This window comes from Carassius auratus, chromosome 39, assembly GCF_003368295.1.
Source record: "Carassius auratus strain Wakin chromosome 39, ASM336829v1, whole genome shotgun sequence".
Taxonomy (NCBI): domain Eukaryota; kingdom Metazoa; phylum Chordata; class Actinopteri; order Cypriniformes; family Cyprinidae; genus Carassius; species Carassius auratus.
The window spans coordinates 342,823-364,374 of record NC_039281.1 but is presented as its reverse complement, the minus strand read 5'-3'; the positions used below and the strand labels follow the sequence as shown (position 1 = coordinate 364,374).

At 35.6% G+C, this 21,552-nt stretch overlaps 2 protein-coding genes and 1 pseudogene across 2 annotated transcripts in view; 2 read left to right on the top strand and 1 right to left on the bottom strand.

Moving 5' to 3' along the window:
* The window catches only part of LOC113057585 (relaxin receptor 1-like), a 46,519-nt gene extending 45,328 nt beyond the window's left edge, over positions 1-1,191 (top strand). The window contains exon 18 of the mRNA XM_026224998.1: positions 868-1,191. Coding sequence (XP_026080783.1) covers positions 868-1,169 — 302 coding nt within the window. The 3' untranslated portion in view covers positions 1,170-1,191. The remainder of the gene's footprint in view (positions 1-867) is intronic.
* A 5,129-nt stretch (positions 1,192-6,320) lies between these two features.
* LOC113057584 (electron transfer flavoprotein-ubiquinone oxidoreductase, mitochondrial-like) lies at positions 6,321-16,572 on the top strand. The gene is made up of 13 exons (XM_026224996.1): positions 6,321-6,546; positions 7,126-7,272; positions 9,414-9,643; positions 10,734-10,815; positions 11,006-11,124; positions 12,478-12,555; positions 12,854-13,000; positions 13,253-13,393; positions 14,140-14,283; positions 14,366-14,534; positions 14,634-14,816; positions 15,693-15,914; positions 16,050-16,572. Exons 1-13 carry the CDS (start codon positions 6,516-6,518, stop codon positions 16,211-16,213), a joined length of 1,857 nt encoding a protein of 618 aa, XP_026080781.1. The 5' UTR covers positions 6,321-6,515; the 3' UTR covers positions 16,214-16,572.
* A 440-nt stretch (positions 16,573-17,012) lies between these two features.
* Positions 17,013-20,237, bottom strand: LOC113058003 (peptidyl-prolyl cis-trans isomerase D-like; annotated as a pseudogene).
* Positions 20,238-21,552: the final 1,315 nt, after the last annotated feature.

Here is a 21,552-nt window from a genome sequence, read left to right as displayed (position 1 = left end):
ATTGACTGCTGAAACTGGACACTAAGAGTTTTGTGAATAAATCTTTCACACAGATTTTGGAACTGGTTCACCTGATTCATTGAAAAGATTTGATTCAATGATTTGTTCACTCCTTTCACAAACGACTTCATGTCATCATATGGCTTTAGAAGTCTTAGAATATAGTGCACAAGTCATGTGGACTACATTTATGGTGCTCTTTATTCAGAAATGCACCTTTTGTGTGTCACTGGACAAACAAAGTCATACAGTTTTTGAATAACATGATGGTAAATAATGACAACATTTTATTTTTGGGATGAATTGTCATAGTATGTTCAGTATTCAAAAACATAGGGTCTTATTCTACACTGCTTATTTTGTATTTGTATGCACAGGAGTAAAACAATTCAGCTTAACATGGTTATTAGGCCACCCAGAGTATGTGTTTTGTGTATGTTTGGTTACAGCTGTCCCTATATTTAGAATCAGCTTTTGTGATTGTGGTGAATGTTGATTTGTTTGAAAACATTTATACAGATATTTAATGCACAAATCCATGTGTGAGCATGCTTAGTGAATGAGGCCCACTGAATGCTCTTTCCATCCACATAATATTCGACAATGGCTGGGCAAATGTCACCGTGCTTCATTATGATTGCTGAAATCAAGCTATATTTTTCAAAGACATTTCACTGAAAGATCATAGTTTTCCTATTCTCTTTTTGAATGGTGATATTCCAGAGATAATTAATAGGCAGTAGAGAAAGTGGACTGCCTTGTCCAAAACGATTTTTCAATGATAAACAATCAGCAAGAAATTACATGATATCAACTCTCAATGAATAATTTTCTCCCCATTACTCTTCTTGAATGAACCCACTGCAGGAACCATCAGCTCGTGGGTTGTCATTTTTATTCTGCCGATCAACAGCGCTCTCAATCCCATCTTATACACGCTGACCACGCGGCCCTTCAAAGAGACACTGTTGCAGGTGTGGTCCAACTACAGGCAGCGGAGACCCCTCCTCAGCAGTCACCCGGCTCATCTGCCTTCCTTTACGTGGCAGGAGATGTGGCCTCTGCAAGAAAATAGCCAAACTCTATGCTCACCGAACTACCTAGCGCATCCATCCGAAACGTCCAACACCTCCCAGTTACTTCCTGTGGAGGGGTCAATCAGGACATGAAGTGGTCTGATGGTGTCCTCACACTTCATATATATATATATAGTACGTTTGTGGATGTTTACATGAATGTCCTCACTCAGAGCAGGGATGATAATGATGCACTGCATATAATGATGACTGACTGTGTGTTTGTTTGGGAGCTTATTAGGAAAATGCAAAGAACACAAAGACAAAAAGCCAGACGTTTGCTGAAAAAAGACTTGCTGGTTAATGCTGGTTTGTGTGGTTTACCAAAGGACAGCTGCTGGATTTTTCAGTCAAATAACTCATAATTCTGTCATTACTTCATTCCACCCTCATGTTGTTTCAAAATTATTTTAAGTACATTTCTGCTGTTTTTGTTCTTACAGTGAAAGTCAGTGAGGTCCAAAATAGTTATTATTGTTGTTATTAACTAAAATTAAATCTGTGATTTTTTTTTTAAATTAAAATGTGTTACTGAATTAACTAATTTAAATAACAATAAATAAACTTATGTAAACTAGTTTCCAAGAAAAAAATCAAATTTGTACTTAGTTTAACTAAAATATATATATATATAAATACTAATTATTTACTAAAAACATTAATATATATATACTGTATATATATATATATATATATATATATATATATATATATATATATATATATATATATATATATATATATAGTAGTGATAATAAAATACCACTGATCCAAAAGCATTAAGCTTAAAAAGGATATATGTAGTGTTTTGTTATTGAAACATCTGGACTCCATTGACTTTCACTGTTTGGCCAAAAAAAAAAAAAGAAACATAAGAACCAGAGCAACACATTTGTACAACAGAGAGTAAGTGATGGCATAATCTTTTTTTCAAGAAGCCTTGTAGAGGCATCAGCACACTAGCATTTAAAAGACAACATGCTACTGCTAGTGGGCAGCAAAACTAATCTTTTTAACAGGGACATAACAGTACAATTCATTTGATTGTATTGTATTGATAAGCCATTGATAAGGCAGGGTCTGTAATAACAGAGAAAATAAAGACACAGTTGAATAATAAAAGTGTTAAATTAGTGTTTTGCCATCAGTAAGTGTTACACGTTTGACTTTTGCCCATTTGTTGTAATTATTTACAATATGTCTTTTCAGTGTTAGTACTGGTGTGCAGCTCTTCAGTGTTTCTTGTCTATCTGAAAATGTGTGTAGCATGTAAATACCTGCTGCTTTTTGTATAAAATGTACATATATATTGTATAGAAGTATTTTTTATCTAGTCAACCATGGTTCAAGCTCTATCCAGGCTCTTAACAGATGTTGTAGGAGCTCTTCGGTTTCCATATGAAATATCATTCCTGAAACTGTGACGTGTGAATCCATTACAGAGCTGTCATATCTGTCAGTCATTTGAAACGTTGTTCTCTTTCAAAACCACAGGAGGAACACAGTGTAGATGTCCACTCAGTGTTGCCTTGTTTTTATTTTTGGATCATCAGTAGGGCTATGTTTAGTGTACAGTTTTTATGGAAATAACTCACTGTACAAATAGAAACCCATGCATAATTTACTTCATCCCTATTTGAATATTTTTATCTGAAACTGTCTGCCTGCCTGCACAATGGTATCTTCATTCAGAGAGTAATATAAAAAGATATATTGGGATGAATTTCGCACGTCAGTGAGCATGAGCATATAGAGTCTATATATATATATATATATATATATATATATATATATATATATATATATATATATATATTAACTATTTCATGAAAATTAAGCTATATTTAGGACCTTTGAAGGTTTTTGCACTGTGAAATTATTTTTATGTTTTCTACTCCAGTTTTTATCTCTGTAATGCAAACAAATCTTATTTGCAGCATTGTTACTTGGAATAAAAAGTAATTGGGATAGTAAATTATATACACACACATATATCTATCTATCTATATATATATATATATATCTATATATCTCTCTATATATATATATATATATATATATATATATATATATATATATATATATATATATATATATATATATATATATATATATATATATATCATGACAGTACTTAACAATGAAGATTTAAACTGTAAATATAATGATGTAATATAGTAAAAAAAAATAAAAACATAAAAATATATCAAAGTAATAAGATTAACTATCGTCTTTAAGAACATTGAGAATTATATATATATATATATATATATATATATATATATATATATATATATATATATATATATATCTTAATTTTAATACATTCTTGAAAATGTTTATAGTCCTAAGATATGATTATCTTTATGCAATATTGAATTAACCTGTTAACTGTCACTCACGTTTTTGAAGATAGAGATGAATGTGCATGATACAAACCTCAATTTTTATAATTCATGACTGAAAACATTTTGTAACATGATTTTGATGTACCATTTACATGGTAATGCAATGTCTGATTTTAAAATGGGTTTTGAAGGATGAATTTTGAGATTTTATGTTTTCAAGTGATATATAACTTCTGATGATTTCTAAAATGTGATAGAGAAAAAGGCAACGAGGAAGTCTTTTTTTTAAACAAAGGTCAAAACTCCTTTTGTAATGTAGATTTCTGAGGGTGCACTCTTGTCATAAATTCATCTATTACTTTTCCTACATAATTTTTAACAAAAAATATTGGTAAAATATATATTTGGGAGTCTTAGACCTTTCCAACGATATATAGTTTGTCAAGATTAGATTAGATTTGATTGTAATATAGTATAGTCAACGTAGGCGTCCCGTATACGGGACGGGGTGACATTTAACAGGTTAAAATATAGTAAATTTTTATTTTGGGGTGAAATATGACCTGATATGTTTTTGTGAGATTCGCCCAGCTAAAAAAAATAAAATTAAAAACACTTGATTAATATAATGACCTCTGAGCAGTTTACATGTACTTCTGCTTGAGATATCAGGCTTTTATGTTGGATGACTCTGCTTTAGCGCCCCAGATCAGTCAGCTAATTATTCATAAAACACCATTAGTGACACTCTCACAGTGTTCCAATATTATATCCCTTACAAATTTCTAATTTACAACTGTGATCATCAATTTAAAAAAAAAATAAAAGGTCTTGAACTGGGGATGTTTCCCCTTAAAAAAAATCCTGCTTTTTCTTTTTCTTTTTTTGTCATTTTCAGAGATTACTTTTAATTTTATGAATGTAAAAAAAATAAAATAAAAAAAATAAAAAACATTCTGGGTATTTCAATTTTCAATATTTGAATACAGTGCTTTCTCAACTCACTATATCAGAAAATGTTTGTCTGTGAAGATGTTGTTATATTGCTTCATGCCAAAGTCACATGTGCCACTAGAAGTTTCTAAATGATTCACATGTTGGAGAATGTTCTGTGCTATAGGCGTCAAGACTAATGACGTTGTTAGGATGTGATTCACATGGTAATATCTCTATTTTTAACACATTTCTCCTACATACATTTTTTTGCTATTCACTAATTATTACTGTGTCGTTTCAAGTAAAAATAAGTCCAAATGACCAGTAGCCCATATTAATTAATTTAAAAACTTTTTCCCCATTTATTTATGTCTTAGGGATTAAAAAATGCTCTGGTGATATGGCTTATTGTGTTTTATCACCATTTAGGATGTAATTTTCTTCTTTGAGGTGGAAAAGAGAAACAGAGAAAAAGAAATAGCTCTACACAGTCCATTAGAGAGACCCAAGTTACTAGCTAAGTAAATTGGTCCCTAACAGAGAACAGTCACACACTGTGACTAGTCCTAACCATGTATGAAATCTACGTCTGCATGGAGACAGACAGTCAGGACAAACTAGGTGACCATATTGCAGTGGTTTTCAGTCCTGATCCTGGGGACCCATGGCTATGTACATTCTGTATATATCTCTTATCTGACACACTCAGATAAGTTCATGGATCTCTCTCCTAACGAACTGATGATCTGAATCTGGTTTGTTAAATAAAGGAGACACACAAAATAAAAAGAGTGGTGAAAACCTCTGCCCTATTGCACACTAATTAACAGAAACAGATCTCCACTGACTGATAGCTTGCCATACTTATGGGCGAATCTTATGCAACCTGTCAATATATTTGAAACCTTAGGAAACCTAGTCTCTCAAAAATCATGTAACACTTGACTGGAGTAATGGCTTCCGAGAATTTAGCTTTCCCATCACAGAATTAAAATAATAAATTACATTTTAAAAATATATTCAAATATAATAATTAAATAAAGCCACAATGAAAAAAATATATATATATGCAAATGTCCTCAAAATTGGACTCTTCGTTGTTTATTTAAATACTACAACAAGTGTATACATAATGTTCTCTCATGCCAGCTAGGGTCTCTAAATGAGCTCTATATTGTCATGTCAAAAATAGCCTAATAAATAAATAAACAAACATACATACATATTAAACAACAACAACAAAAGGTAATTCTCCAAAACCTGCATCATCTCTGTTCCTCTCCGGTGGAATGAATTGCCAGCCTCCAAACTGCTGAGACCATCACATCCTTCAAGAAGCAGCTGAAGACCAGACTGTTTTCACCAACGTGTACCATAGACATACAGATACTTTACAATTAGCTAAATAATTTATTCATACATTTCTCAGATATTCTTAATAAAATAAATAAATAAAAAGGCATTGGAACTATTTAATTTGTTAATATTATATAATTTGATGTAATTATATTTTATTTATATTATTATTAAATTTTATGTAATGATGTTTCTTGGAATGTTATGTATTTTGTCTGGAATTTATATTGTTCTATTGCGATAAGCCTTTTTATATACTAAATAATGCAGTTTTGTTGTATTCAGATTTTGCTCTTAAAAAAATACTTGATTATGTCTTTATTATGTATATGGTCACAACACCTATAGGCTACACTCAGTTACAAAAAAATAATAAAATAAAATTAATAAACAAACAAATAAATAAATACACAATTAAATAATAACAAACAATCCCTGACAGCTAAACTTAATTATATATATATATATATATATATATATATATATATATATATATATATATATATATATATATATATATATAATTATTGTTATTAATATTATTATTATTATTATTTTTATTGCTATCATGAGCACCGAATAACTCTCATCCATTTTTTTCTTCGGCGCGTTTTTCTGACGTCATTCTGAGCTGCCCTCCAGACCCACGTCTGCTCCAGACGCGCTGTTCAGCTTGAGGTTGTTATGAAACCTATTTTGTAACACGGTAAACCTGGGTGATATTTGTTTGCCCACACTCAACCTGGAAAACAACGGGGAGCACTTGACCAGGTTCCCAATAGCACATTCAGCTCCATAAATGTTTCCAGCCTGTAGATATTACCTTCAAGGTAACGTTACTGTCACTCTTTCATGTAACGCGAAACGTTAACTAAATGTTGTAAACATGTGCTGCTATAAACCTGAGAGCATGTTAAGTCTCTTACTAAGTTGTTATTACCCACGTTTGCATCGATTCATGTTTTGAATTGTAGATTTATCTGTTTGTGAGCTAATACAATGTTGCAGCTGTTCGGCTCACAGGGAAAGTAGGGCAAAGGTCACTCGAATATCGGTAAGAGTGTATGTGCCCTTCTGTCAAATTAATAATGTGTACGCGCATTAAATTGACTGTATACATGAAACTGAATTTTGTAAGCAAACGAAGACCGCTTACAAGTAGGTTTGCTTCTTTTAGAAGAGTACCTTATTTGGCCTGTTACCTAAGGGAGGATTTTGTAACAGTTTATACTATCGATCCATTTAATTATTATCAATTGTATTGATATAATAACATGCATAAATAGACAGTGCATGTACACAGTGTGTTTGTAATACTAAACTGTAGGGTTAATCTGTAACTGTATGGGAATGGTCTTCTTGTTCTGTTTGTGGTCTTATTGTTTTGCCTTTTATTTGTATTTTTGAAGCACGGAGGTGTATACGTACACTGAAGGCGGTTCAAGTGGGGCATGTCGCTCCTCAGGTGTACTCCACACAGCGTTCCTCCTCCACTGTGCCACGTATTACCACTCATTACACTGTGTACCCCAGAGATAAGGACCCACGATGGGAAGGTCAGTTCTGTGCTAACTGTTTCTTCACTGTACTCTCTTTAGAGGTGAGCGTGAACACATGTGATGGGATAGGACAGACATCATTTCAGATTCTGGGTTTTGTTCACAAGACTGATAATCTTGTAATTTAAGAGAGAATAAATTTGTTTTAAGTCTGCAAGAGTACAATACAATCAAAAGAAAATGGGAGAAGTCATAGAAAAGTTGATTGTCACGAATGAAAAGATTTCTAAACCATAATATTTTAATTGTGTTGGTTATCCGGTCTGTCTGGAATTACAAGAGTAAGAAAAAAACTGAAACAGGTTTCTTCAGTTGTCTTGGAAACGTTGCCACAGTTCTTCTGGATTTAGTCTGTCTCAGTTTTTTTCTGTCCCAATTTTTTACTGGCTTAAAACCATTTTCTGTTGCAGAAAATACTGTATATACAGTGGGGAAATATTTATTTGATCCCCTTCTGATTTTGTAAGTTTGCCCAGGGATCTGTAATTTTTATGGTAGGTTCATTTTAACAGATAGAGACAGAATATCAAACAAACAATCCGGAAAAAAAAAAAAAAAAAAAATTAAATAAAGGTTAGAAATTTTAGATTTACATTTCGGTGACTGAAATAAGTATTTGATCCCCTACCAACCCCTTCCTTGGATTGGAATGGAATGGAATGACACCCCTTACATTCCAATTCTTTTGAATAGAAGATACAGATTGGGTGGATATATGTCTTATACACCTAGCAAGCTGACATTAAGGGTAACTTCTTAAAGTGACAGGACTAATCTGTGTTCCACATGGGCACACAACCAATCTTTAGGAGCCAGAATTCATGCTGGTGGGTAAGGGATCAATAACTTATTTCACTCACTGTTTATTTTTGATTTATGTATGTTATTCTCTCTATATTTAAAATAAACCTACCATAAAATACCATAGTCTGTATGATTTATAAATATATAATAATGATTTATAATATTACATACCGTACCTCTCCATATTATATTAGCACCCTCTATTTTCCATTTCAAGTCTGCTTTAAAGAATTGAAGACTTTAAAGGTATAGTTCTCCCAAAAATGAAAATTCTGTCATTAATTACTCATTAATTACCTCATGTCATTCCAAACCCATAAGACGGCCATAAGAAATTCATATTCGGAACAAAACATATATTTTGTTAAAACCAGAGAACTTTTGACAACCAGTGAACTACAGGATAAAACTCTTGTATATGTTTTTAAAGCAGTGCATGTGTTGGCCCCTGCTTACGTGTCTGAGCTCATTGCTGTTCGTCAAGCACCTAGGTCTCTAAGATCCAATAAGAAGTTATTGCTTACTGTCCCTCCTACTCATTTAAAGTTGAAAGGGGATCAGACCTTTGCTGTTGCAGGGCCGAGGCTCCTGAAATAGTCTTCCTCAGGAACTTAGAGAGGTCACATCTTCAAATGCTTTTAAAATTGAAGTCAAAAACAACTTCTTGTCTTTAGCCTTTGAGAGGGTGGGCTAGTCTTTGTTGTTTAATAGGATGTGTCTTGTTTTAAGTTGTGTGTTTTACTGAAGTGTTTTTTGATTGTACTGCACTTTGGTCTGCAGGTGCAGTTGTAAAGTGTTGTATAATTAAAGTGAATGAATGAATGAATGAATGAACTTTCTGACCCTGCATGCATAGATAGCAACTCAACTCACAAGTTCAAGGTCCAGAGAGGTGGTAAGGACATCGATAAATAGTCCATCTGACATCAGTGGTTCAACCTTAACTTTATTAAGCTACGGGAATAGTTTTTTATGTGTGAAAAAATATAATGACTTTAATAAAAAGGTCTTCTTTTCTCATCTCTTAATTTTAGTCTCTGCTGCATCTTTTTCTGCTTGTAAACAAGCCACAGCGCATCTGGGTTTTGTGTCAGAATGCCGGCTCATGCCTCAGCAGCACCACACGCATGCATCGTGGTACTCTAGTGAACTCTTGGAAGAGACGAAGTTGTTGAATAAAGTCATTATTTGTTAGTTTTCTTTGCGCACAAAAAGTATTCTGGTAGCTTCATAAGGTCCACAACCATAGTTGATATCACACATTGTCGTGTCATTTTGTATTAAAAACAGATAATTGCGATTGATGCTGTGATTGTCCATTTTCATATGTGCAGAAATAGAAATGGAACGCTTCGCTGATGAGGCAGACGTTGTCATTGTCGGTGGCGGACCAGCTGGCCTGTCAGCAGCCATCCGGCTGAAGCAGCTGGCCAATCAGCATGAGAAGGAGCTGCGAGTTTGTGTGGTGGAGAAGGCATCGCAGATAGGAGCTCACACGTTATCTGGAGCATGTCTAGAGCCCACTGCACTCAACGAGCTTATTCCAGACTGGAAGGAGAGAGGGGTACAAACAAACACACACATGCATACTGTACCTCATATATGATCTCTTAACACACAACAATCCGGGCGTACACGGTGCGAATTCGGACGCTCGGGAGGTCGTAAGTCCATTGCACACATTACAAGACAGTTAACCTGATAATCATGTTTAAGCATTTGATACACAGCACAACTGTACTAAACAGCAGGCCAGCAGCAATTGAGCATTTGTGCTAAACAGAAATATAGGGCTTTTCAATGTTGCTGCTATATAGCTTCAGATAGAACATTAAATTAAAAGATGAGTGTGCAAATGATGTGGTGATTTGCAAGGACAGGCCATGTCCCACAGGGGTGTTTAAATGAAGGAGGTGTTTATGCTAGAATCCACTCACTGTTCGCAAAGAGTTTTGTCCAGTGCATCATTCTGTATGCTTGCAAATCATATTACAAAATGTAGAATCGATGTAAAAAAAGAAACAAGGAAAAAAATAGATTAATTGTACAGTGTAGAGAGCTGATTATAACTTAACTTTGCAAAATCGCAATGAACTAAACTGAGTGACAGCTTTTTAGTGATTATAAAAGGGAGTGCTCTTTGTGCCATAGCTATGAATGGCACAAAATAGATGTGCATTAAGGCTAGAGCACCCTCATTTATTTCAGAAGCACCTTCAGTGGAGCACATTCAGCAGAGAACAGCATAGCCATTCCTTTCATCAAAAACAATTAGAGAGATTTGTGTCTGTGTGCCTGTGTTACAGCATGATATGGGATCGTCTAGTAGCCATTGATCTATAATAATATACATAGATCTAGTGGATGTGATGTATGTGATTTGGTAATATGGGAGAGCATATACACTGGTCAAAATTGGGCCGACCCCCCACATTTTTTAAGCATGTTTAAAAACAATCGGGAGCTTGTACATTCCTCTCACATACAGTACATTCCTCTCACACGATGTGAGCCACAACCATACACGCATGAACAATTCACACCATTTATACCTTGGCTTACTGATAGGCATTTTCTGATTGTGTTGACACATGGACCACAACAAAAAGATGGACATGATGGGCAAGCCACTGATTTTGATTCATGTCTAATAGGCACCACTGAACACTCCAGTTACAGAGGACAAGTTTTCCATTTTGACAGAAAAATACCGCATTCCTGTTCCAATATTACCTGGTAAGTGCATAAGACCCACTTTAGAGAGTTAAAGAGCTTCACACAATGAGAGTTACATAATGTCGAAAAATAAAATAGATCTGGTCTACATGTGGCACAATGTCCTGAATGGTTTTGTAGCCTATACAAACTATTAAAGCTTTTTAAAACTTGAGTCACATAGATTCTACTAAATGCAATTTGTGAACAGGGCTTCCAATGAATAACCATGGAAACTACCTAGTTCGTCTGGGGCATTTTGTACGCTGGCTTGGGGAGCAGGCAGAGGAGCTGGGAGTGGAGCTGTATCCAGGCTACGCTGCAGCTGAGGTCAGATTGCCTTCCTTGTCTGAATGCTTTTATTAATAAGGCCTGCTTGTGTACTTGTCATTTGTATTGTGAATGATGGTCTGGATTGTTAACTGGAAGTTCTTGTAGGTCCAAACCCCACACGATGATCAGTGGACTGTAATCATAACCTGGAATATGTTACTTTACTTCAGTGACGTGTTGCATAAAGCTAGTTAAACAAACTGAGTTTCAGAGAAGGTTTAAAGTTGATTACACCAAAAAAAAATCCAACCTTGTTTAGATCAGGTTCAGCGAGCTCACAAAGCTCAATATGAACATTCTCTGTCATCTTAGAGCTTGATCTAGAATTTGTGATTAACTCTAGGGTGCTTGCACAGCCAGTCACACAGAATAGCATAGTTTTGATTCACTTCTCGCAAGAGTCGGCACAATTCCCTTCTCTGTTGAAGATTAAGGATGTCGTTATTAAAAATATAATGAATTTAAATACATTTACAAGGCAGGAATAAACTCTGTTACTGCAGCAAAAGTTTGAGCAAATAATTATAACTAATATAATATGAATATTAGCAGCAAACAATGGGCAATTTTGTCTTTAAAATTCTTTAATCGTACACTGCTTTAAATTGAAGCAAGAGATACAGAGCAGTGGCTTTATTGTATCAGATAAATGTCACTTTGCTTACAGCTGATTGGTCCAGTTTGGGTTAGTGATCTCTAACCCAGAATAAAACCTGCTCCAGAGCAGATAGCCGTGTAGCGTAAATTATCATGGTGACAAAACCCACTCAAAACCAACCCATTTTCTAGAGTTTACTCAAACTAAATGAGAACTTACCTGGGTAAAAACCAAAAACAGAAAAGTTTAAAATTGTGACTTAACAAATGTCATGGAAATGCATACAACTTTAAAAAACCCAGACATTTCTGTGATGTGTTTGTGTGGTTATTCTCAGATTGGCTTGAAATCACACTCTATGAGTGTATATAATAAGTCTCTATTAAGTTATTATTTTTTAAATACACAGCAATCAAAAATAGCTAAAAAGTCATTGAATATAGAAAGTTAAATGGTTAAAAGACAGGGACATGCTTTATAAGGGTTCTGTAAGCTGCTATAGATAAAAGTAATAAAGAGATAGATCAACATAATAACATTTAAAATAAGCCACATTGTGAGATGTAAAGTTTTTTTTAGATATAAAAATTTGCAGTTATAAGATCACATAATTCACATTATGAGAGTCACGAGTATGAGATAAAAAAAAGTCTCACTGAGAGTTGAGTAGTTATGATAAAGTCACTTTACTCTTGTCACATTACAGCTGACAAACTCGTATCATCCTTTCTTTATTTATTTTTATTACACAGGTGTTGTTTCATGAGGATGGAAGTGTGAAGGGAATTGCAACCAATGATGTTGGTATTGGTAAAGATGGCTCTCCAAAGGTTTGTCATCACCATAAGTTATATATGTCAATATTCCCTTGTATAGCAGAATATACAAATGCCCTAAATATGCACACAACAAAACACACCTTTTATGTGATTTTATTTTCATAAGAAAAATGATTCTAAAACAGTCTATTGAATGTTCACAACAAGGCTTAATGACTTTCCGAACTACAGTGGAATATTGCAGTAAGAAAAAATAAAAGAGTAACGGTGGGTAAAGTGATTCTGCTATGCAGATAGCATATTCGTGTGCTATTAACACCACATTTCACACGCTGTTATACTCCTCCAGGATGTGTTTGAGAGAGGCATGGAGCTCCACGCTAAGGTCACTCTGTTTGGCGAAGGCTGCCATGGACATCTGGCCAAGCAACTCTACAAGCAGTTCAATCTCAGGGAGAACTGTGAACCGCAGACGTATGCGATCGGTCTCAAAGAGGTACAAAAACACCCTCGCTTGGATGGTTTTTTAAATGTGCACACATGAAAATGTCCATGTTCAGATTGATTTCACTGTTTCTTTTTCACTGACAACATTTTTAGTGATATCAATTAGTTCATTTTCATGTTTGAGGTCATTGCTTTCATTAAAAAGCTTGATGTAATTTTTAATTAACTGTTTATTTTAAACATCATAAACAGTATTTAATATACAAATAATAATACTAATACAAAATCTGCTTTCTTCTAGCTTTGGGTTATCGATGAGAAGAAGTGGCGCCCAGGACGGGCAGAGCACTCGGTCGGCTGGCCTCTGAACAGGAACACATACGGAGGGTCCTTCCTGTACCACCTCAATGAGGGAGAACCACTGGTGGCCCTGGGGTTTGTTGTAAGTCATCTTATTCCTGAGCCATCTGGGTCAAACCCTGACTGAAGTATTTCATTGGAATCGCAAGAGTCGTCTTTGAAGCTTTTCTCTTGAAGCAGAATGTTCTGGATTGATGTGTTTGTCCGAATGCTTTGATCTGTATAGATATTATTGACCTCATTCATCATGTTCTTTCATGGGTGAAAATGATAGGCAAGAGAGTATGAAAAGGCTTTCAAAGTTTGAAGTTGTTCTTGGGCAGGGTCACAAGGATAATATCAAAATAGATTTTTTTTTTCAGTCACTTTTAAAAGAGGCATGTTATGGAATGCTTCGGATTCTTAGAAAATGGTCTCAATTCCAGATGTCTTAAGGAGTTCTGCAGTGATGACGGGCTCTTATCTAATGTCATCATGGCTTGGGATGGTACTCATTCTGATTGGTCACAAATACTATTGTATTGTAGTCATTCTCTTGACTCATCTTAGCAGGCAAGTCAAGAAATGTCACCTTTATTTATATAGCGCTTTATTCAATACTGATTGTGTCAAAGCAGCTTTACAGTGTCAAAAAGGAAAATAGTTTGTCAATAATGCAAGAGGACAATAACAAAGAATCATTTTTACAGCTAAAGTCAGTTCAGTGATGATTAAGTGCAGTTGATCTCTCTGTAAGGCAACATTACAAGGAGGGTGGAGCTTTGCGAAGTGTCAGTGCAGTTCCTCTATTATGTTGAACTGCAGATATGTTTGTACATGTCTCCTTAGGTAGGTTTGGACTATACTAATCCTTACCTGAGCCCGTTCAGGGAATTCCAGCGTTGGAAACATCATCCCTCTATAATGTCTACCCTGGAGGGTGGCAACAGGATAGCATATGGAGCCAGGGCCCTCAACGAAGGAGGTTTTCAGGCATGTCAGCGACTTGAAATTCTCAATTTAAATCCCTCCGTCTTTTTGTCTTTTAAAGTCACATCCGTGATCTCTCCTCCAGTCGATTCCTAAACTGACGTTCCCTGGCGGCATGCTGATAGGGTGTAGTCCGGGCTTCATGAATGTGCCCAAGATCAAAGGCACACACACAGCCATGAAGAGTGGCATGTTGGCAGCAGAGACCGCCTTCAGCAAAATCACAGATGAGAACCTGCAGTCAGAAACAGCAGGTAGCCAGCCCAGACATCTTTGCAGATTAGCTGAGGTGTAACTCGCAGTGGATTAAAGATATTCTCAGGATTCTCAGATTTTTTTGCCCCCTCTGTTAGGTCTCTATATTCCTGAATATAAGGAAGCTTTGGAAAAGTCCTGGATCTGGAAGGAGTTGTACGCTGTGAGGAACATCAGACCATCTTTCCATAACTACTTTGGGCTCTACGGAGGGATGATGTACACTGGAATTTTCTACTGGTTTTTGAGAGGAAAAGAACCATGGACTCTGAAACATAATGGTAAGAAGTAAGAACAAATAAACACTTTATGAAATGTTTCAATGTATCAAAAGCTTTTAGTTTAGATTATTGTATCAAGGAAAACATTGCAAATAGATGCTAATTCAGTTTCATGAGCTATAAAGACATTACAATGTATTTTATTTAAATGATGTGTATATTTTTAGGGTAAAAGAAAGGGGGCAGGAGGAGTGAAATAGTTTTCACTGGCTAGAGGCTAATTATTTAAAGATTATTTTTAATCTAATGGATACTTTGAATAATTTAATGTGTAATATATATATATACATATATTATCATATATAATATGAGTGAATTCTTGACATTTAGATTTAGATACGTGGTTGCTACTTTAAGGAATTCTGAAAAAGAACTAGAAGTGCATGGGTTTTTAGACATAAATCCTTGCAACTTTCTGATGACTTTTCATAGTTTGTGTTATTTCCTTTAATAAGATATTAATAATTCAAAATGTAGAAAAATAAATGTTCTGATATCGTCCAAAACCTCACTTTGTCCAAGGCATTTCTAAACTTTTGGAGGTTTCAAATCCTTTTTTTTTTAATATATAATCTTTTGAACTAAATATACTTGAGCACAAGTGTATATTCTGCTTTGTTCCCAAGTTTGGTCTAATTTCAGATTCACCTGCTCCTGTATGTAAAGAACTAACTGTGGCCTGCCAGAGGCCCCTTCCTGTCTGAGCAGGCAGTTCTTAGGCAGAATTAGCTTCGGTATGGGCCAGACTTAATGCTGATAGTCAGACATGTTGCTATGCGAGACTACCTCTCAGTTCACTGCTGCACTGGGTTTCTGATTTCAGTCACCATTCATTTGTATTTTATTTCTAATGGGAAACAAATGAATATTCTGTAGGTCTAGACTCTGCTCAGCTGAAGCCGGCTAAAGACTGTGCACCCATCGAGTATCCGAAGCCCGATGGGAAGATCAGCTTTGATCTGTTGTCATCTGTAGCCTTGAGCGGGACCAATCATGAGCATGACCAGCCGCCACATCTGACGCTGAAAGACGACAGTGTTCCTGTGGCCCATAACCTTGCGGTTTACGACGGCCCAGAGCAGAGGTTCTGTCCTGCTGGTATGTAATTTATCCACTCTGCTGCACATAGCAGTGAGTCAATGGTGCCCTACAAATTAGCCATTTGGTTGCACATAATAAATCACGATCAACAGGCTCATCAGTAAGACACATTATGTCTCTGCTCTCCCACAGGTGTATACGAGTACGTTCCTCTAGAGACTGGGGATGGCATGAGATTACAGATCAACGCACAGAACTGCGTCCACTGTAAGACCTGTGATATCAAAGACCCCAGCCAGAACATCAACTGGGTTGTGCCTGAGGGCAGTGGAGGACCAGCTTACAACGGATTGTGATTTCAGTATTGCATATTGTTTTTATTATTGGCTACATCGCACAAGTTCAGAATCACTTTACTCAACCCTTAGGGCTAAAGCTTTTAAAGACTTGAGAGTCCTTCTGATGTGCCTAAGGAACAGAATGTCGTCATATCCTGTCTGATATGAGCTTGAAGTGTAATTTGATGAAAACTGTACCATTTGAAAGAATTTTATATATAACGTCCAATGAATGTGCCATAAAAGACAAAGGATCAAGTTGGATTAACTTAACTAGTGTACTTTTTTAGCTCACCATTATGCAGTTAACTGTAAACTGACAGTTTTGTAAATATTGACAAATTTAGTAACTGGTAGGAATAAATGAGTTATTTCAATCTGTTGTTATGTTTTTTTAGAACTACAAATTCAAAAGTCCTTAAATCCATTCTTTTATTTCACATGAATGACATGACCGATTATTGTTTCACAAAAAGGTTTTGCTTTTTTTCATCACCGATTGATAGAATGATCAGCAGTTCACAGGAACCAAAAAGATTACAGTCTTTAAAGTCAGCCTATTCATTCTTGAACAGTAATCAATACAAGACCTCTTTAGATCAGCTCACTAAAATGCAATGAAACGTTGTCCCTTCACTGACAGACAAATTGTTTCCTAATTGTTTCCAAACGATATGACTTTCTTTCCAAACTGCACATTACATATTTATCCTAAATTAGAGACTCAAAAAGCCTTTTTACCCAGCTTTAGATTTAGACAGTAAGACACAAGTGCAAAGTACGTGAACATATGCAGGTAGGTCAGTGTGGAGTGAAGTCACTGCACTTTCAGATCTTCCTTTTCTCTCTCTTGTTCTTCCTTCACTTGCTGTTTCACTTTCAGCATTTCGTTTCCAATTGCTGAAACCAGGGAAAGGAAAATGTAAAAAACAACAACAACAAAAAAACATCTCATTAAGTTTTTTCAATCCAATTTAGGATTTGTAAAGAGCTGGTTAACCTTTGTCATCTGGTGCAATCTCCTGTGCTTTCTTCAGATCAACCTGTAGGTTACAAACAGAAAAGATGCATGCTCTAAAGTCAATGCCCAAAAAATAAACTGTCATGTAAATTGAAGCAATTTAATATTTTCTTCTTGGTCTTTGTGCTAAATTCAGTCATTTCAATTATTCTCTCTGATAAAAACAAAGCCCCTAAAATGTGACCTAGAGAGTATGTAGTTTACTAATGACTTAAGTGGTTTTCCTGAATAAGAAGTCTTGTGTTATAAACTGGTTATAAACGAAACTCTCAAAGATTACGATTATTCATAATCCATCCTTTTTTGAAGCCTGAAAGCTCCAATTCCTATACTACCTATATGGAAAGAAAAAAGTCATGCAGATTTGGAAATAATGAATTTTAATTGTTTTCATTGAGGCATTTAGTGCAGTGGTTCTCAAACTATCTTTGTGCCTAATTAAAATAAAATAAAAATCTAATTGACCAACAAAAACAACAACAACAAAAAAACTATAATGTTGAATTAACATTGCTTTTAGGTTGAATTCAAAATCTGCAACAGTTTCTGTAGTTTTTCTGAGAATTGTAGTCTCAGGTGGTCTAGGCTGTTTGTTTTACTGAAAGTTTGAGAACAACTGATTTGGAGTGAGATGAATGTGTATTTCTGTCCATGTAGTGTGGGTACCATGGCCTTGTTGAATTCTTGAAGTCCCTGTCAGGCCTGAGCTCTCCTGAACAACATGCTATAATAAATTACATCACAATCACCCAACAAACCAGAAGAAAATGCACTTCAGGTCCTTTCAAGAAATCTGAATCCATTTTAACTGTTCCCTAAATAGATAGAGAGTGCATCTGGTGATCCAAAAATTGTAGCAACTGTGACCAGGTTATTTCAAGAGTGTTGAATATCTAAGATATGTCACTATAAAACAACTCAAGGCCCTTTGCTTCCTATATCCTCTAACACCGATGCAAGTGGACACGGTTCAGTCAGCTCAATGTCAAAAGGTCAAATGTTACCTCATCACAGCTCTCGATAGAGTCATGCCAGAGTTTCAGTTTGAGTTTGCAGGCGGCCGTGTTGAGAATGCAGCTCAGGGCTGTGGGCTCCAGCTTCTTTTTGGCGCTATCATCATCTAAGGTGTTGCCACAAATCTCTAGATACCTGTGGACCAAAATAGCCTTCAGTGACACTGCTGCGTTACAATGATGCACACAGACATGCTGCAGTCACAGTGTTGTACAGCAACCCTCACTTTGGATTACACAGTTAGAAATCTTGCATATCAAACGGGTACTTACGAAGAAAACTCAGCTCTAACAGCATGTTTAAAAAGGTCTGACAAATTGAAATCAAGTGTGAAAAGCTGTCTCTTTAATGTCACGGTGCAAGCGTAATGTAAAAATGGGGCTTAATGGCAGACTTGACAAGTGTTTACTTGAGAGCTTTTGAATATTTCTTGATGGCCGACTCTCTGTTCTGAGCCTTGAAGAAGTTATTCCCGATGTTTTTCACGTCCTCTGCTACAGACAAGACTTTATTTGCCTAAAAAGAAAACGTCCAATTTTTTTTATTTTTTTTGCATTTTATGGAACAGGTGATATCTTGGATATATGCAAGTGAAAATACAGAAATATAATGACATCTTTAAAGTCCATGTCAGAGTCCTCGGGGAAGTCTGGGTATGTGTCTCCCGAGCCGTCATTCAGTGCAATGCTCCAGTCATCCCCTTCTTTATGTTCTCCACATTCAGCAATGATGCAGGGCTGAGAGAGAGACAGATATGACAATCATTACAATCAATCTAAATATTCAGTTGCTCAGTGGAATAAGGAAAATACTCCTTCTATTTCCCAATTGCAGAGAGAAATGGTCACACATAATGTCTTCTTTCAAAACACTTATCACTCTAAATCACGCTGGTTCACCTGTGCAGAACATGTGACAGACTACATTTCATGACTATTAAATCTCGATTAGGGTGACTAAATGCCTGTAAAAGAAAGATCATTGAAACAGCTGTCCTTCAGGACTGGTTAAGATCTCTGTCGCTATATATTTCGAAGCATGAAAGCAGATGTTGCAACGCCATAGAGTAGAAGTTGTCACCTTGACTGGATTGTCGTCCTTTGTTTCTATCCCCTCCAGCATCTTCACCACCCGCATTCCCTTCAGCACCTGGCTAAAGACAACATGTTTGCCGTCCAGGTGTGGTGTGGGAAACGTGGTTGTAAAGAACTGTGAGCCATTCGTGTCAGTGCCGGGATTCGCCATGTTGAGCAGCCCTTCTCTGTCATGCTAGTGGGGGCAAAAGACAACCAGATTAATAAAGCACCACTTCATCTGACAAGAAAAACAGAAGGTTTATCTATTTCTTATTTGTTCCTCAGAGCAGACACCAGGAAATTAGTGAACGCCTCAGGGAGATAGATCAAGTGCAGTGTTTGCTTTATTTAATCTCCTAGCAATTTCTGAGCAATTACACAGATGGACGGCTTTGATTAATTAAAAGAAAAAATTAAGAGAAAAATTACAATTCTGTCGGTAAATATGTACATCAAAAACAAGATTTGGCATCTGTTGGGGAGGGTGGTCTGACTAGAATCTTATCAAGATTTCCGGAATACATGAAACAACATGAGGGGGGCGTAAACGATGACTCTTCTTATTTTAGGGCGAACTATCCTTTACAGCAAAACAGCTCTGTAGTACCATGAGGTAAAAGTTTTCATCTTCAGACTTCCCCGTATGCTCTCTCCTCCCGTTCCGTCCTGATTCGAAAAATCTCCACCCATGACCATACATTTCTTGATGACTGAGGGGTAAAAAAAGAAATACATAAATATATTTGGGACCACTAGATGTATATATTATTGATCACTGAATATGGTTGTTTTATAAAAAGTGGACTTCCAGTTGTCTGTCAGGTGCAACTTGTTATAGTTTTAAATGTCTTAATATTTGGGTCTAAAGAAATTAATAAATAAAAACAAAGCTGCTTCATTTTACTTTTATAAATTATAATGCATATGGAATGCATATTCAGTAGATTTTATAGTATTTAATATACTGGCACAAAGAGCATGGAAATTCTCTGCCGCTTTAGGGACCACGTCAGCAAAAAGCTCAAACACAACACGGCCGACTGAAAAGAGATAAAAACAGCAGAAATGAATGATCAGATTACTTCAGTGATCCTGGTTATATGCTGTAGATATTATATATTTTGACTGATGTTGTATTTGTACAATGACCTATGAATGGGGTTAGAATGCATTTCCAGGCTTGGCTACAGGAGTTGGATTGGACATTTTCTTTGAATTTGATAGGAAAAAGGGCTAGTTTGCCTGGATGGGTAAATGGAATTGGGACTGAAGCATAAGTGAGCGTGTAGCGCCCTCTACTGCTCTGGAGTCTAGAACACAGAGGCGCTTCACTGCTTTATTTGAAAAATAAACTTATAGGTTTTTACAGCTGCTTATAATCAGATATTTCTGAAAACATTTTAAAAATCAGGCAACGTTTTTTTTCTCCATATTTAATCTCTGCGTGAGATGTCAACTTCACTTTAGTATCACGGATATCCTATAACTTACATTTTGAATTAGTTTATGTATACTTTGTCAAGATTTATTTTATTTTATTTATTTTGCTGTTTTATAACCCCAAGCTAAAACATGGCTGCTGTCAAATAAATACTTCTGATTATAAATTATTTGAACCCAACATGCACTGTTTGATTTAATATAACATTTTATTTCAATTATATTTTTTATTCAATTACTGAACAATCAATGGTCTTTGCTGCAGCTTCTTCTATTTAGATTAAACAAGACACATTTGGCTAATCATTTGTACAAACCCAGGCTGGATTTTCCACAAAGAAGACTCTCAAAAAGTCTCAGACTCTCAAAAAGTCTCAAACTTTAATGAAAAAGTGAGAATGGGAGCTGAACAAGGTCATATCTGTTCGTCTCAGAGTGGGCTGTGGACTATTATTAACTGGGATTGACCACTGGTAAAGACCCTGGGTCACACATAAACCTCTTTTAGCTGCAGGATTATTGCTTTCTAGTTCATATTAACTGTCAGGCTCTATAGTGACCCTTGTTAAGAGGATTTTTCTCTATATATCATTGAGACTTTACAAGCTCCTGACAATTTAAACAACCGATATGAGGTAAACAGCAAAGTGAATAAAGAAAGCTAGTTTGTTTCTTTACTTTTTTCCTAATGTTTGCATTCACTTGGGGATAAATCTTTTAGTACTACCCACAAATATAATGATTTAATGTATTAAAATACTTTTTTTTTTCATTAATAACATGGAGGCAAATGAACCAAGAAACAA